At 38.6% G+C, this 18,858-nt stretch overlaps 1 protein-coding gene across 1 annotated transcript in view; it reads left to right on the forward strand.

Moving 5' to 3' along the window:
- The first annotated feature begins 1,197 nt into the window (after nt 1-1,197).
- The window catches only part of grapa (GRB2 related adaptor protein a), a 96,324-nt gene continuing 78,663 nt past the window's right edge, over nt 1,198-18,858 (forward strand). Inside the window, exons 1-2 of the mRNA XM_034190675.1 lie at nt 1,198-1,439; nt 17,880-17,977. Of these exons, the coding sequence (XP_034046566.1) occupies nt 1,362-1,439; nt 17,880-17,977 (176 nt within the window). The 5' untranslated portion in view covers nt 1,198-1,361. The remainder of the gene's footprint in view (nt 1,440-17,879; nt 17,978-18,858) is intronic.

An 18,858-nucleotide genomic window follows, 5' to 3' on the forward strand; every position in this document is an offset into this window, starting at 1 on the left:
TTATTGAACAAGTGCATGTCAGATTACAGGTCCGAGTCTGAGCACAGTGTGAAAAAAATAAACGGTCGGTTTTTCAATCACGGAAATGACTCCGGTCCCACAGGTGAGGGTTTTTTTTTAATGGAAATACATTGCAATGGGATGGTACATTTTATCATATGTGATTGAAAATCCATTATACAAAATCTGTTGTATATGGTGTTTGTTACATGGAAAACAATTTAAAAACATTGGGACTTTTTTGTCCAGTAACTGCGAATAACCGGTTTGTACGATGATGGTTTAGGTGAGTTTTAATATACATACTATACTTTACCTCGCAAAGTCACTACCATCCCACACAGATGACTTTATTTTTCCAAATGTTTCTTCTGTTTGGATCTGAAGGAAATCTGTTCATCTTGAAGCCCTTGTGTCTATTTGTGCATCCAAATGCATGGCAACCCAGCATTTTCAGTGATTAAATAAATAAAATAGCTGGATTTACATGCAGGCAGATTAACAGTGAATGCTATTTTGGCCCCAAGGTGGCATCACGAGTCAGTGACCTTTTTTTGGCTGATCATGTCCCTACTCTCTCAATTCAGGGACTCTAACTACACCTGGACAAATGAGGCAAATACTGTGTGAGTTTCACCTGTTTTCCTTTATGGCCACATAACATGCAGATCCTATGAACTGAAGACTCTGGAAAAGTTGACAAAGAAACAGGAAGATTTCACAGATCAGTCTGAAGGGGAGCATTCCAGGTAGAAAGAAAGAAAGAAAGAAAGAAAGAAAGAAAGAAAGAAAGAAAGAAAGAAAGAAAGAAAGAAAGAAAGAAAGAAAGAAAGAAAGAAAGAAAAATTCTTAGTTTTTGTTTGACCTTTAGTCAGAGGTGAAATCTAAAACTGTTAAAAATGAATTGATTTTACACTAAAGATACATGAACTATTATTGAAAATTGAACCACAGACAGACATACAGCATAACAGACACATAATGAAAAATAATACACAGGCTATGCCGACAAAAACCACAGACAGACAAAAATACACACAGGAAGAATCTCTCTCTCTCTCTCTCGCTCTCTCTCAGTATTACTCATGGCAGTGTGTTGCTGAGCAGCAGCCAGTTGTGTTTTTCCCCTCGCTCAGCTCTCGCTCTCTCTCTTCTGCTCTGATCTGACTCTCTGTCTTTTGCTCTGTTGTTCGGCGCACAGACAGGACTCCTCTTCCTCCTATTATTCATTGCACTGTTATCTGATTTCTTTTCTTTTAATCTCTCTTGCTTTGTCACCCCCATGTTCGGGGCATTAGAGGGGGTCACAGAGTGTATGTGAGTGTGTATGAGTATATGTGAGAGTGTTGGGGGGTTTCGGGATGGAAGCAGTGGCTCTGTACACGTTCCGTGCAACAGAAGGCGATGAACTCAGTTTCAATAAGGGAGACTTACTAAAGGTAAGCACATCTATCTATCTATCTATCTATCTATCTATCTATCTATCTATCTATCTATCTATCTATCTATCTATCTATCTATCTATCTATCTATCTATCTATCTATCTATCTATCTATCTATCTATCTATCTATCTATCTATCTATCTATCTATCTATCTATCTATCTATCTATCTATCTATCTATCTATCTATCTATCTATCTATCTATCTATCTATCTATCTATCTATCTATCTATCTATCTATCTATCTATCTATCTATCTGTCAGCAGGGTACCTGAACATCTCTTCTGAGAAGACAAAATCAAAATTTACAGTTTAATTTCTGACTAGTAACAGCGACCCACTGATTTGAATGGAAACTGCTGCGAGATACTTACAAACCAGTTTTAACTATTTAAAATGTGAATTCCAAATAATACATATCTTTAAATTATTTCAAGACAAAAGTGCATTTAGAAATATATCAGTAGTTGGAATGCAATCACAGAGTGATTTAACTAACAAAAAGTCAATTCGTAATATGTTAACTGTTGCATGGGGTACTGTTTAACATATGCATTTTCCAACCCAGTCTCACTGCAAGTTGTGATTCAGCAGCACAAAGTGTACATTAATCTATTGGTAATCTACTGATATTGTGATCAAAAGCACCTCATTTTTGTCACAGCAGCACAAATTCATTCTAATTTATTCCATGATGGCTGCATGAAATTAAAAGTGAAGCGGGCGGTCGGGGTGGTTATGGTTAGGGTGGGGGAAGAAGTTGGATTAGGTTATGGTTAAGGTTAGGGTTAGTAATAGTGAGTTAAAAAAAAACCCTGTCACGAAAATTTGACTCATTTCGTGATGGGAGGATGAAAAAAAAAAAAAAACGTGAGACTGGGCTGGCATTTTCATGCACATGAAGCATATCCTGAATTTATTCATGTTTTGTCCAATTTGTAATTTCAGATGTAGGTAATAATGTAGAGAATATTGAAGTAGAAATATCCAAAATTCAGTTATAACTGTGTTTCCCAGCTGAGTCTCACATTTTTTCGTGATTCGGTCATGAAATGCATCACACCTTTGCAACGCAGTCAAGCTTAGCTCACATTATCCTTAACCCTAACCCCAACCATAACCCTGTTAGTGCAGTTCTGACTGCTTCAATTGCAAAAAAATAAATAAATCTATAATTCACCACAATTTCACATATTCTAAAGGTATTTAGTGGATATCCAAAGCCATGTTGTCAAAACAAGCTATTTCAGATTTTAATCATCTGCAACATGGCAAGATGATTAAGTATTTAGAGAATTTATGAGAAAAGATTAACAGTATACAAGATTAGCAATATACAAAATAATAATAGAAGACACCTCTAATTTACCACAATTTGACACATCCTAAAGTTAGTGAGTGGATATCCAAAGCCAATATGTTGTCAGAACTGCAATCAAGATATTTCAGATTATAACCATCCGCAACATGGCAAGATGATTAAGTATTTAGATAATTTATGAGAAAAGATTAACAGTACAAGATTAGCAATATACAAGATAATAATAATCTAACATATCTCTAACTGACCACAGTTTTACACTTCTTAAAGTTATTTCATGGATATCCAAAGCCAAGATGCTATCAGTACTACAGTCAAGATATTTCAGACTTTAGTCATCTGCAACATGGCAAGATATACAAGTATTTAGAGAACTTATAGAAAAGATTAACATTGTACTAGATTAGCAATATACAAAATAATAATTGAATATATCTCTAATTTAAGTGGGAAAACTCCCATTGCATGGTCACAAAACATTAAAATTGTATTCAGTAAATTTTTATGCTGACCTTTCCTGTTATAGGAAGACTACAGTATTTATCAGCCCTTATAACCAAGTAAATAATATCACCATTTATTTGAGGTCTTAGTGAGATGTAATTAATAATAACGGCCTGAACCAAAGAATAAGTAAAATTTTGGCCCTCGCAATGAAAGCCCCAATAAAGAGAAAACTATTTTTCTACACTCTATAGCTATGTCCCAGACATGTCCCAGACTGCTGGAAAAGAACACATTGCGCATGGCACGAGCATGAATCAGTTGGGGCGGGTCAGAGCGCAGTCTTGGTGTTCGACGGCTGTCCTCCGCAATTCTTACTGCCACAGATGTGGCATGGATCCTTGTTTTTTCCATTCTGCCTGATTTGGCTTGACGTGTGCTACAATCGTACTAAGTGTGATGGGGGTCTTAATCTTCGCCTTGATCCAGGATAATCACAAACCCAGACTCTCTGACTCCTCACTCAGCTTCTCACGTGTTGCCGTCTTTGATTCCATCAATGGGAATAAATCGGACTAAAATGAATTAAAGTGATGTTTGTGTCTGAGATGCTCTTGTTGATTGCTGTGGAGATTATGATCATGAACTCCATCCTCGGAATTCAGATGGAGATAATCTGGAGTATCTACAGAGCATTACTGAGAAGTTACTGCATTAGCGGCCAAATGAGGCATGAAATCACATAAAAGTAAATTAACAGCTCGCACCAACATCAACTCCTACACAGTGCCTCATAGGAACACATCACGCTACCAGTGAAGCATCGATGCATGAAATTAACTTCAGTGACAGGCAGGACAACGTCTGACAGATGAGCAGTGCCCAAAACATTTTTAAGATTTACATCAACTTTATGGAAACTTTCTTTTATCTTATTGGGAAACATTTCAGGAGTAGATGTATAAGTAAACAGGAGAAGAGGGTCATGGGATTGCTTCCCACCTATGGCCTTTCTGTGTGGCGTTTGCGTGTTCTCCCTGTACTTGCATGAGTTCCCTCTGGGTGCTCCGGCTTACTCCCACATCCAAAGACATGCAGATGGAAACTTTAAATTGACCATAGGTGTGTGTGTGGGTGTAAATATGTTTGTGTATTTGTGGCCCTGTGATAGTTTGCCGTCCTGTCCAGGGTGTACCCCGCCTCACAACCTATGGCTGCTAGGATAGGCTCCAGTCCCACTATGACCCTTAATTAGAGTAAGCTGGTATAGAAAGTGAATGTTCACCACACAGTATATCTATCTATCTATCTATCTATCTATCTATCTATCTATCTATCTATCTATCTATCTATCTATCTATCTATCTATCTATCTATCTATCTATCTATCTATCTATCTATCTATCTATCTATCTATCTATCTATCTATCTATCTATCTATCTATCTATCTATCTATCTATCTATCTATCTATCTATAATATATGATAATTTCATTCAGAATATTTGGAAAGGACTAATATACTTAATATTTTTACTTAGATTTACGAAGTTCATCGAGTATATTTAAATGATTTTACAGCTTTTTAATTTACTCAATATTTTAAAGTGTCAAAATGTTTCACCAAAAAATTTGAGTAGAACACAGTAACAATTTTTAGAGTGTATGAATCAACTATGCTTTAAAGAAGACAGCTGCCATTTAGCCAGTCCCTTCAGATTTTTTTTCAACTGATAACTTACAGACCTAAGGACCCCTTGACACATAACATGATTGAAGCTGACTAGTGCACGAAAGAGGAATTGCATGACATTCGTGAAAAATTAGAGCCACCTCAAACGCATCCTACAGCTGTCGCCACAACCATTCATGCACACAAGTGGCCGAAAGACAGGGAATGCCCTGTGGGTGCTCATTCAATCCCCCTCTCGGCAGGTGTCAGCCAAATTCCAGGTGTCACACACAAACATCTAACATTGCTCACTGGACACTGAGAAAAAGCGGGGCTATTCATGCTCCTGGTACGATAGTAGACAGCAAGCGACCACATTCGACCTGTCTGTGAAAAGTGACTAAGTGCCACACGAGTGTGGTGTAAGCTAGCAATACAGATGGGTGTGACTGTGTGTTGCCCCCCCAACCACCATCACCAGTATACACACACGCACCATGAATCCAACATTGTCAACTGTGGCTGAAGGTCCCAGAATCCAGTGCTGGACCAGCTGACAGCTGTGTACTGCACCTCAGCTGGAGTACATGCAGTACACATGTGTGCGGGTGCTCACGCCCTCATGAGGACCGGCCAGCGTTTCAGCGTGCGGCACAGTGTGAAGCCATCTGGCCGGCTGATGTCACCTGCACCACTTAAATTGTAGTTTACATGACAGACAGAAAGAGTGGAAATTAAATAAAACAAATGAGGGGGAAGACGTGAACTCATTCTTGTGTGATCACTTTGCTCATACGCTTTACTGTGGACACACAGCACCTGTCAGCTGACTGCCGACTGACAGCTGGACATGACCATGCACACAAGGTGTTACATTACAACACAGACATGAGACAGATACAGGACAAACACATAATAATACATACATGAAATTAAAATCACAGAACAAAGCAACAGTGAGCCTTTTATTTCTGTGACCTGCCGAGGTCCGCTGATAGAGGTGGGCGTGTCCCCCTGCGATGTGCAGCTGGTCAGATATCTGTGCTTGCAGGTCTCAGCTCAGGAACACTTGTACTGGCTTGTAGACTATGAAGTTGCATAACTACAGCGTGAAGCGTGGATGTCAGCTTGCTGTCCTCACGTGGAAATAAATTAAAATATATTGCTCCAGCTGGCCGTTGTGTCAGTGCACCGCAAAGCTGCTGAATATTGTGCCATGCAGAAAATCACCCCACCAGACTGCAAGGCATGTGTCACTGTGGGATTTCCCCATATTATAATAATTAAAACGCATATCACATTTGCAGTGTATCACGGCTGATGTGCTCACGACGTGACAGGCTGGCTCTTCATGAGATGGGAGCCGGTTCTTTATGACACAGGAGCCAGCTGGCTCTTCATGAGATGAGCCCATCAGGTAATTCATGTGAAACATAAAACGGAGAACAGTAATCCACGTCATTTCATTACTTCCTGGTGTACATCTAGGCGGAGGCTAAATCCGCACTTTAGAAAAGGAATTAAGTATTATAAATTGTGGTGTTTTTAAATTTTTTTTCCTCCACTGCTGTGTACACGACTTTGCGTGTGCTCGCACTGTGTTTGTGCGCACAAACACGAGCATGCACAAAACCGTCACCGCGGTTTTGTGCATGCCTGTCTGACCATGCGCCCCTCTGACAGCAGGTGGAATGTTTTGTGGTTCTCCATTTTGTTTTTGGTTCGCGGAGTTTCTTCTGGTTTCTGCGTCTTTCGTGTTACGTGTGAAGGAGCCCTACATACAGTCAACAAGTACACGTGTAAATTTCTAAAATTTACACAATTCTGTTGAAAACCTGTACGTGCTATTTGAGCCAAAGACAAAGTGAGTCAAAGTGAGTGGAGAAAAAACTAAATAGGGTTGTAATGTTCTACAGAGTAGAATTTAGGAATTCTAAATTATTTTTTTTTTTTTAACAAGCAGCAGTGGGCTTTGCGGCCACTGGGAGCCTGTGATAAGCAAAAAAAGCTTCACAGGCTGTGACATAACTAGTGGTAAACTGGTAATGCAACTGCATTGAGGGGGCCAAGCACACAATCACTGATGTTTGAAAGCAGTGAGATGGAAACTAAAATCCATTATTTTCTTAATAAATAAATAAATTAATGAATGAATAACTTAATAATAAATAACTAAATAATTGAATTAAATGACCAGCAGATGTGAACACAGCTTAGAAATTAGTTTTGCTAATTAGTTAAGCTGAATAAATTGTCATTATTCTCTGGCTAGTTCGGGGGTTGCTTCACTGTGTGTGCGTGTGTGTGTGTGTGTGTGTGTGTGTGTGTGTGTGTGTGTGTGTGTGTGTTGAGGTGGGGTGGGTTTGGTGTTCTAAATATTAATAATATAATATTTAGTATATACTACAAAACATTTGGTAACACTTTACTTGAAAGTATCATCACCATAGTGACATAACACTGTCATAACTGTTACATGACAGTCATGAACATGTCATAAACATTATATCAATGTCATAAGTGTTTATGACTGCTGTCATTAAGTGTCATTCGGTTTTTGTAATGACAAGTTAATACTATGTGGGTTGTCTTGAATATGACAAATTGATAGTAATCAAAGCGACATAACCAGAAGTTGTCTTTGGCCTTTTTGGTCTTCAGTTGTATGCCAACTTGTCAACTTGTGAAATTTGTCTAAGTGCCCCCACGAGGGTGGCTTTGCAAACAGCAATACACATGGTCTGCATGTGTATCGTACATGTGGCGTGCAGTGGGACAGCACACTTGCATGACATGCTGCTATGTATTAACAGACATGATCATATGGGGGCTGCTCAGCCACATTTGCAGTGGCCACACACAGCGCACGTCGGTAGACTGCTGCATGTGAAACGGACTGTCAGATCACGCAGCAGGCAATCTGAATGTCACTTGTCCGGCAGAACATGCGTGCCGCATGGCTATGACAATATGACAAGCCAACAGCGCCACAAATACGCCATTTCAGTCACGTATCATCAAAAATAGGCCGTAACAAACGCTGTGTTGTCAGTTATTACAGTGCTTTTTTCTCTTTTTTTTAAATGAATGTTTATCTCCTTGTTGTGTTTAGGCATTTTACAGTGCTGTTATAAGACATTGTGATTGTAGTGCAGTGGTAAAGTTTCTGACTAGTAATCTGAGCTTTTGTAAATTGCAGGTTTGAATCCTGCAAGTGGGTGCATTTATTTTTGATTTAACCAGGGTTATTTAACCACAGGGTTCTGTATTGCATCCTCTTTCATTTATTATTTATATCAACCCAGTGATATTCAGTAATTATACATATTCACTAATTTATTTTATTTTTCTCCACATCAAGGGTGCGATGTGGTGCAACACGTCCTAGCTGCTTGCACTGTGTTTGTGTATGTGCACGAGTGTGCACGAAACCATTGCCGATGTGTCGTGCATGCCTGTGCGATCGCGTGTCCGTCTCGACAGCAGGTGGAATGTTTCGTGGTTCCCCATTTTGTGTTTGGTGTGTTTCCTCTGGTTTCTGCATCTTTCATGTTATGTGTGAAGAGGCCCTTAGTGGAAATCCATTAATTCTTGAGATATTCTCTAGTCAAATAAAGCTCCGCCTTCTTCTGTCTTTGGTGTGAAGAATGACCTCATTTATTCCATATTTACACTGTGGGAATGCAACCAGGGAACTGGCTGCAGGTACTCAATAGTTCCTGTTCAACATGGTTCTCATCGTGTAGTTTCTAATTTACTGACTTGAGATATGTCTTTAGATTCTGTTTGAGTTCTGACTCACGTTTCCCCGACACCACATGCACCACTTCTTGAAATAGTTCTATGGACTGGAAATCACTGGAATAAGAGATGAGACATTCATCCAGGCACACGATCCATCACCACCTCTCCAAACTAACCAGGTTAAATGTGGGTGCCTCCTTGGGTGCTTTCTTGGCCTTTTCCAGTTGCTACAGTCATTAAAAGTGAGGCACCCATGTGCAGGATTAAGCACAGAACAACGCAGCACATGGCCGCAGTGCCAAAACTGACCTTCACTCACAATGCAAGTCGTACTCCCGCAGTACCCGAGTCAGATGTGTCCAAGTTTGTGACTCCAGAACCCAGAGAAATCTAGACCTGTAATGACTGAACGGGGTGTACAGTGTCCATCATTAATTTCACATAAAGCATTGTGGTGACTTCAATCTGTGTAAATGGCTCTAAGATGCCATTAGTCAGCTGATATGAATATGTTTTACACCATTAGTGGCGCTTTCTGCAAGAAATCTGACATGATGTCAACTTGAAAGCATCCCCAGAACAACTGTTCAGTCAAAATCCGATTCTGAAATTCAAAGATGTTGTGTTGCAAACTTGCTGTGAAGTAATTCAGGCCAGATTTGTCAGGTCTGTTTGCCAGCTCTGCTGTGTAATCAAGAAGAGCTTATATGGTGTTTAGAACTCCTCAGTAATACACACACACACACACACACACACACACACACACACACACACACACACACACACACACACACACACACACACACACACACACACACACACACACACACACACACACACACACACACACACACACACACACGGGAGTGACTGTAGCAGTTAGAGGAGGAACAGAGGATTTGTTGATGAGGCTAATGTAGAGAAATGGTCGTGGCCTTTCAGATGGACATTCTGCATCAATAACACTTTGGGTCAATATTTCACCTTTTTGTGTGTGTGTGGGCATGCATGTGCTCATGGAATTTGACAAGCCGTGTGAAAAAGGCAATGGTGAGAAAGTGTCACGAAAGAGTGACACGTTAAAACCAATAAATTAAAAAAAAAAAAGTGATATAAGTACGAGGTCTGTCCGTAAAGTATCGTACCTTTTTATTTTTTTCAAAAACTATATGGATTTCATTCATATGTTTTTACGTCAGACATGCTTGAACCCTCGTGCGCATGCGTGAATTTTTCCACGCCTGTCGGTGACGTCATTCGCCTGTGAGCACGCCTTGTGGAAGGAGTGGTCCCGCCCCCTCGTCGGATTTTCATTGTCTGGAAATGGCGGAATGAAAAGGACTTTTTTTCCATCAGAATTTTTTCAGAAGCTGTTAGAGACTGGCACCTGGAAACCATTCGAAAAATTTATCTGGCTTTCAGTGAAAATTTTACGGGCTTCACAGAGAATAAGGACTTTAACTACAGGGTTAAGGACCCCTTTAAAGGACGGTCGGTGCGCCGCGCTGCGAGCTGCGACGATGCGGCACAAACCACTGGATCATTTCTAAGCTGATGGCTCTGTGGATACGAGACCGTCATGTGCTCTTTCTCTGGTTATCACAAGACATCATCCATTTTCCGGCAGATTTCACTTTTAACAAGAGATTTTGTCATGGAAAGCCGCGCGGAGGCTTCGCGTGTCACGACCAATTCGCTGATGAAGCGAGACAAAGGAACACCTCCGTTTCGGAGTGTTAGAGGACAAGTTGATGTCCCAACTTTAAATATTTTTTAAACTTCACCAATAATGTAATAATCAGCCAATAATACATTATGGGAAAAAGTCATTACACTATTGGTTCATAAATTTTATTACCTTAGTGGCAAGTTTTTAAATGATCAACTTTTATTGCACTAAAATGGAAAAAACTATCAGGTTTTCGGGAGTTATTACATTAGTCATTTTTACATTATGAGCAAACAGTTATTACGTGATTAATTCATAAATGCTTATTAATTTAATTCCAAGTTATTACAATACTGGCTTTTGTAAATTTAAGAATGTAAAATAATTACATTATTGGCAGTTATTACATTACCAGTAGTTGGACAAAAAGTTTTTACATTATTGGTTTATAAATTTTATTTCATTAGTGGCAGCTATTACAATATAAACTTTTTTTTAATACAATTTTTTTTGCATTATTGGCAGTTATTGGATTATTATTACATTATGAGAAAACAATTATTACATGATTAGTTCATAAATTTATTACATTAATGGAAAGTTATTACTGTACTGGTTTTTGTTACTTTAAGAATGCTAAATTATTCCATTATTGCCAATTATTACATTACTCATAGTTATTACACTATAGACAAAAAGTTATTACATTATTGGTTGATACATTTTATTTCATTAGTGGCAAGGTATTACATTATCAACTTTAGCTTTTTTAAAAATACAAAAAAGAGATCCCATTATTGGCAGTTATTACATTAATATGTACGTATATGTCGTAGATATGAACGCGCAAAGCTCTTCAGCATCTCACCATGTCATTTAAGTCCTTCAGACTTTTTTTGAGTAAATGTTTAAGGGCAGCATTAGCATGGCTAAAATCTTTCAGCTTCAGAGACTCCCCATCTTTTTAAGCATTTTTCTTTTTTTTGCCTCTCACATGCCTGAAAGCTCCTCACTATCTAACCATGTCATTTAGGTCCTTCCAGTGGTGGGCACAGTTCAGCTAATCCGATAACAGATAATTATCAAAGCTAATGTTTTTGCCAGCGGATTAGCTTTTCAGATAAGCTTTAAAACCGTCATCGGACCAATTATCTTCTGATAAATTTAGTTCCGATAACTTTCAGTCCGATAACATTCTTTTTGCTGGTAAAGTGAGCAAGGTTTAACAGTCAAAAACATTTGTAAACCCTAAAATCAAACATTTTAGTCCATCTGTTGTGCGTTTGTGGCAGACTGGCTACCTGCCGCTTGCTGATGATGTCATCATTAAACACAAGATGTGATTGGCCGGTTGACGCAGGGAGCATTGTGGCTAGTGTAGTTCAGGTACACTTTGGACATTACACTGTTACTGTCTGCTCGACACGAACAAAACAAACTCATTTTAACGCTATTTTATTTTATTTCTTTGTGACTGATAATAATTTAATTTAATCGCCAAGACTCAGTGGGCGAGAGGAGCTCTCACGGCGCAGATGTGTAGGGACTTTCTTCACCGTTTAGACACTGTTTTGGATTTTAAAAAGTACGCTTTATTTATTCAGATGAATCCCACTGAAACTAACAGGTAAAAATTTGTATTTACTATCGTGTCTTTTACTCTGCCAATCAATGCATTAATGGACATATTTCGGTTGTTTAAGCCGCAGGGTTCAAAGCGTGTGAAAAAGCAGCAGCTTTTTAGTTTGTTTATATAATACCGAGATAAACTGTGACTTCTCATACTGTGTTTTACTGCTTTTGAAAGATGATAACAGTGTTTGGGGTTTTAGTTTTAGTTTACCCAGCAACGAAAAGTGAAAGTGAAACTGGTTCATCAGAAGCCGACACTGTAATATGATGTGGCCGCGTCCGAATCAATACTAAAAGTTATCGGTAATAAAGATAAAATTTTTTAGCAGTTTATCAGTTTGGCATCATAAAAGATAACTTAATTTGTCGGATTAATGGTTATCGAAGTTAACTTTTTGGTTAGCTGTGCCCACCACTGGGTCCTTCACACTTTATTTTCCGTAAATGCTTCTGAGGGGCATTAGCATGACTAAAAACCTGGGGGAAAAGCCCTCCTGACCCCTCCAATTACATCTTAACCCTCTGCTGCTTTAAGCATTTTTTTAATGTAGATGTAAATTACTATTCAAACTTTTCAGCGAGTTGACAGTAGGGCTGTACAATATGGCCAAATTATCATATCTCAGTATGGTCATATCAGTATGATATACGATATGACTATGATTTCACACAAAGTGCAGCAACAGTGAAAATTAAACCTTCTTAAAGAAAACAGTAATAATACCACACTCATTTTGCACTCATCATAAGGTTAGGATACTGTGCCCTCCAAAAGTATTGGAACACTTGATATTTCACACATTTTAATTTGTTTATGCCATTTCAAATACAAAAAATAGAAAAATATAAAGAATAAAAATTTCTAAAATTATCTTCCTCAAACTCAAGCTGAAAGCAAATCTCTAAAATGTGATAATACCTGTAAATAATAATCAGTTTTATTTCCAATTTTCTTCAGACAAGTCAGGGGATGGAAACATGAACATTTCCAAGTCACTGAATATGTCTTACATTGTCTTACATGTCTTTACATCAATTATGAAGAAATACAAAAGCTTCTTTCACCAAAACATCAAATCTAGGCTTTCATCTCAAATATATTCTGGTAAATTGTAGCTGAACTATTGGGTCTTCTTTTTAAGAAAAGCCTCCTCGACACCACTTCATCAGGAAGCTGGATTTTGTATTTTAATTAATTTATGTCAAGTTGTAGAGATTTTGAGTTTAGTTTCTTAGTTTACTTTCAGTTTGAGTTTAAGGAAGATAACTTTAGATTTATTTATCTAAAGTTGTGTCACTGGTGTGTCACTCAGACAGTAATATTAAGAGGTTATAAGTCCTTCAGAGAGCAAAATTAAGAGGGTACACAGGTTTTATACAGAACAGAGGAGGAGTAAATTACCTGTATTTCTTTCAGCCTGAGCATTTTCACATTATATCTCATGACTCAACAGCTGCCTGCTTTTTTGAAATCACTTGTGAAACACGCATATATACGGAAACTCACATTAAAGGAGAAGTGCCACTTTTAACAACCTGGGCCTCATTTCTGGCATAAAATATGGCTGTTTACTCACGATATAACTTTGGTGTCATTAGGACTCTGTGAGTCAAACATTTTTTTTCTTCTGCTAAGGTGGATTAGAACTTTTTGTGGTCACTGATTTCAAAATGCAGCTCTTTTCAACCATGACATGTCAATCATCTGTGTCCAGTCAGATTACAGGGAAGTCCAGTGCAAACCTGTCCTCCACTCTCGTTCCACCCATGCCAGGAAGTGTTCAACATTTGACATTTCTTGTTTCTGTGGACTCAAAATTTGGCATTTTCTCTGTCAGTCTCAACTTGTCACTCAATTCCTGTGATATCCAATGAGATCTTATCTCGTGGGATCCAGAAAGCTTTCAACATTTGACTCTTCCTGTGTCACTGTTGACTCAAAATTTGGTACTTCTTGTTTCAGTGTGAACTTGCCACTGTATTCTCGCAAGATTCCATGAGATCTTGTCTGTCAATCCAGGCAGTGTCGATTCAGGAAGTGTTTGACATTTGACATTTCCTGTTTCACTGTGGACTCAAAATTTGGCACTTCTTGTTTCAGTGTGAACTTGCAACTGTATTCCCGCAAGATTCCATGAAATCTCATCTGTCAATCCAGGAAGTGTCGATCCAGGAAGTGTTTGACATTTCCTGTTTCACCGTGGACTCAAAATTTGGCACTTCCTGTTTGGGACTCCCTGTACCATTAGCGAGCTATGTAGTTATTACATTATGAGCAAACATGGCAAGATATTACAATATTAACCTTTGTTCCTTTAAAAATACAAACATTATTGCATTTTTGGCAGTTAGTACATTATTAGTAGTTATTACATTATGGGCAAAAAGTTATTACATTATCAATCCATAAATGTTACGAAACCAATAGCAAGTTACTACAATATCTGGTTTGAATGGACAAATATTATATTCAGAATGGACAAATTGTTATGTTGTTGTCCGTTATTACATTATCAGTAGTTTTACATTATTGGCTCGCATGCAAACATTATTGAGAAAATTGAAAAAATGTCTGCAGTGTTTTCACTGGGCCGCCGCACTCAGAAGTGAATGGGAACACTAAAAGTAATAATTCCTTGATGATACTGGTGGACAAGTTCAACAATTTTGTCATCATTGTGATTCATTTGGGTTATTGTTGTCATGTGCACACTCAGTGAAACAAATGTGAATTAAGTTTGAAATGTGTTTGGAACAAAAACAAAGACAAATTTACACACCCCCCCCCCCCCCCGACACACGCACACCAGCTGCAAACAGCATGCAAACAAAATCCAACATCCAGCAGTATGAGTTTTTAGAGTACTTACTACTTTCTTTATTGTCAAATTTTAAGAAAACAAATGTCCAACATTTGTTATAATCCAATAACTATACTATCAAGGAATCAACAGCACATGATAAATAGAGTCTCACATTCAAATCATGCAGATTTAACATTTAAATAATGGATAAATGTATATCGTATTTATTGGTCTTGAGGTAAAAATGCCATAACAAAATCCAATTAAAAAAAAAATAATAGTAGCTGCTCAGGTGTCCTTAGTGTAATCAGAGCTTAATGTTCAGAAAACTCAGCTAATAATGGATTACAACCTCCAAACAAACAGGGCACCGACTATCAGGCCCTGACTTTTGATCTAAGTGAATTCAGGTTAACTAATAATGGTTCATCTATCTGGACAAGTTAATGGTTTATACGTATAATGCACGTAGTGTCTTTCATTGTTATGATGATACTGTGGCTCACCAAATTCTACTAGATAGGCTGACCTGACCAGTCGTTCTCACTGTGTTTTTTGCAACAACACTACCTCTAACCTTAGTGACATGAAATTTGAGGTTCCACGGGGCTCTGTCTTAGGGTTAGGGTTAGGATTTAGGGTTAGGGTTAGGGTTTTCTCCCTTTATATAGCACCCCTTGGGCACATATTGCAGAGTTTTGGGATTACCTTTCATTGCTATGCTGATGATACTCAGTTATACATGCTGATAACTGCTGGCAATCTCATCCACATAAAATCCTGAGAAGATTGCCTTGCATCAATGAAAAGCTGGATGTCTAGCAATTTCCTACTTTTAAACTCTGACAAGACTGAACTGATGGTTCTTGGTCCAGTTAGACATCGGCATCAATTTGACCAGATATCGCATAGCCTAGGTTCGTGTGTCATACATCACACTGAAAAAGTGAGGAACCTTGGGGTAATTTTTAATCCTACGCTGTCCTTTGACCTCCACTTTAGAGATATTATGAGGACTGCTTTCTTCCACCTGCAAAATATTGTGAAGGTCATCCCATCCTGTCTATGACTGATGCTGAGACCCTGATTCATGCATTTGTTTCTTCTAGATTGGACTATTGCAATGTTTTATTTTCTGGTTTACTGCAGTCCATCATTAGGGATCTCCAATGGGTTCAAATTGCTGCTGCCAGACTTTTGACATGAAGCAGAAAGTTTGACCACATTACACCCATTTTGGATCTTCACTGGTTTTCTGTCCCTGTGAGATCAGATTTTAAGGTTCTGTTATTACCCCTGCCAAGTAGGTTATGTTTTCGGTAGCGCCCGTTTGTTTGTTGGTTGGTTGATTGGTTTGTTAGCAAGATTATACTCAAAAAATCCTCAATGGATTTCAATGAAATTTTTACCAGGGGTGTATCTTGGCCTAACTTAGAAGTCATTAAATTTTGGTAATGATCCGGAACACGAACCGCAGCCAGTAATTTTTTTAATGATTCTTTATCATTGCAGGATAGGGCCAATTTGTGCCACAACATTTGTGCATCTAACTTCATGAAGACGGGTCACAAAGGCTGAACAAAAATTAAGTTATGACACAACAACTATTAGAAAATAGAAAATCTTGTGTAGTTCATGCAGTTTCTCTTTATAAATACATTTGCTGAAGATCTAAGGGTTTAACCCTCTGGGGCGGACGGCATCATATACGACGGCTGAGACCAAGCTTTACTAAATTATAAATAACTTTTTAATGATATGAGATAGAAACATACTTTTTTTGCTGAAAAGTTAACTCTGCGGACTTTCGAGCCACCGTCCACCATCTTTGTACTCCTCATAGAAGCTGTGTGATGACGTGAGCAATGTGAGTGTCCAATCAGAATTGGTTCACCGTCACATGGTTTTCCAAAATTCAGTCGTAGGGCAGATTCACCTCACGTGACACACCAAAGATTGTTTTTAGGAGTGATGTGTTACTAGTTGGCCCGTTTAAATAGTCCCCTGGCTGCTCCAATGCGCCCTGCGCCATTACGCACAACTCTCCGAGTGCTTCTAGTTAACCTATAAAGTTATTTATGGAATAGCACCTCCCTACTTGGCTGAGCTGCTTAAATCCTATGTACCGGCACTGCGTTCTCAGGGTGCAGGACTACTTTATGTCCCTAGGGTGAATAAAAAGTCTGTGGGTCACAGAGCTTAACCCTTACCAAAAAGTAGTATATGCAAGTATGTTTCAAGTATACTTCTAGTTTACTTTTTATATACTTATCAGTACTATTTTTTGGTAAGGGTTTCTTTTATCGTGCCCCTGTTCTGTGGAATGATCTCCCTGCATTAATAAAACCATCAGATTCTGTAAAGACTTTGAAGTCCAGAGTTAAGACGCACTTATTTCCCCTTTTGTATGGCTAGCATACTGGCATGGTATGGTACTCTGTCTTCTACCCGTTTAAATTAATTTTAATCGTAAATTGGAGTGGGTCTTGGCCACATCTTTATCTAAAGTCTGGGTCTTTTAGTGAAGCTTAGGGCTTGCGGCTGGCAATCACCTTAGTATTTCTTGTTTTTCTTGTTGCTTAATGCTGACAAATTACACTGTTTTAGTTGTCTTTCTGCCCCCTGATTCTGTTTTTTTTTCTCTCTGTTTGAGGTGCGGCTCCATCCAGAGATAGGAGTGGGTGTTTTCTTCTGCAGGCCTCCCGTCCTGTGCACCAGCATGGACTCATAAAATTTCCTGTATATTTGTATTGTCAATTGTGTCGGTAGCATGGCCCAAGCACAGGGTCACCCCTTTGAGTCTGGTCTACTTGAGGTTTCTTCCGCACATCATCAGAGGGAGTTTTTCCTTACCACTGTCACCTGGGTGCTTGCTCAAGGGGTTTGTAAGCTTAGACCTTACTTGTGTGAAGCGCCTTGAGGCAGCTCTGTTGTGATTTGGCGCTATATAAATGAAATCAATTGAAAATGAATTGAATTATGAGTCATTTCTTCTTTCTTGTCTCCATTTTTGAATTTTGAGCTGCTGGGAAATGGAAATGTCTCCGGTGTGGAAGAATTAGTCATATTGGTATGTGTAATATTTATGTTGTGTGTTTTATTTAGGAGTTTAAAGACGTTAAAGTGTTGACTTGTATGTTTCCTGGTAGATCACCAACATGGAGGACGATCCGAACTGGTACACAGCTGAGCTCCACAACAGAAAAGGCTTTGTTCCAAAAAACTACATCAACCTGCGTCCACATGCGTAAGTGCAAACATTAAAACACTCTCTTGTTTTATTTTGTTTGTTTTTTTATAGCGATGAACCAAGGCACACAGGCACACTTCATTTGTTTGGATCGTCTGCAAAACAAAGATTTCACATTCTGCTTTGGAGGCGTTACCTCCCAAAATATACAGTATGAGCAATGTATTCCGCTTTTGTCGTGACAGAAATTCATTGTGAAGTTGAACAGGAGGAGACAAAATGAAACCAAATAAAGCATTTTTCCAACATACTGAATGAAATAGAAGCAGCTCTGGCCACTTGTTTTTTTTTTTAATCTCAGTGATGAATAACGAAGTCCAAGGTTAATGTTAGCTGCTCAAATTGATGTCTGTGTCTCACAGGATCATTGCTCATCATCATCTCAGCCTTGTCAGAGTTTAAAAGTAAGAAGCTGCTAGACATCCAGTTTTTTTAATTGAAGCCAGACAATCCTCTAAAGTCCTAGCGTGGGTGGGTGAGATTATCTGGTGTCATGTACAATTGAGTGTCATCGGCATAGCAACAAAAGGTCATTTCAGAATGTTGCAATATCTGACCAAGAGGCACTATATAGAGAGAGAACAGCAGAGGGCCTAATGCAGACCTCTGTGGGACCCCATATTTTACTGGAACAAGATTTGAAGTGCCTCGGTTTTACAACACACACTGACAGCAGCTAGATTAGTGCACTCTAAACCCAAATGTTCAAATTAATTTAAAAGTTTAAGTAGTGTAAACTTGAAGTTTTAAAAAAACATTCTAATTACTTAACTATTTCAAGTTTGTGCAAGACTGCAGTGACATTAATAAAGTTAATGCAAAGTAAGAAACAGAGCTGCAGACTCATCTCCATCCAAACGCACCGTCACAGAACTGTT

Source organism: Thalassophryne amazonica, chromosome 16 (assembly GCF_902500255.1).
Source record: "Thalassophryne amazonica chromosome 16, fThaAma1.1, whole genome shotgun sequence".
In the NCBI taxonomy this organism is placed as follows: domain Eukaryota; kingdom Metazoa; phylum Chordata; class Actinopteri; order Batrachoidiformes; family Batrachoididae; genus Thalassophryne; species Thalassophryne amazonica.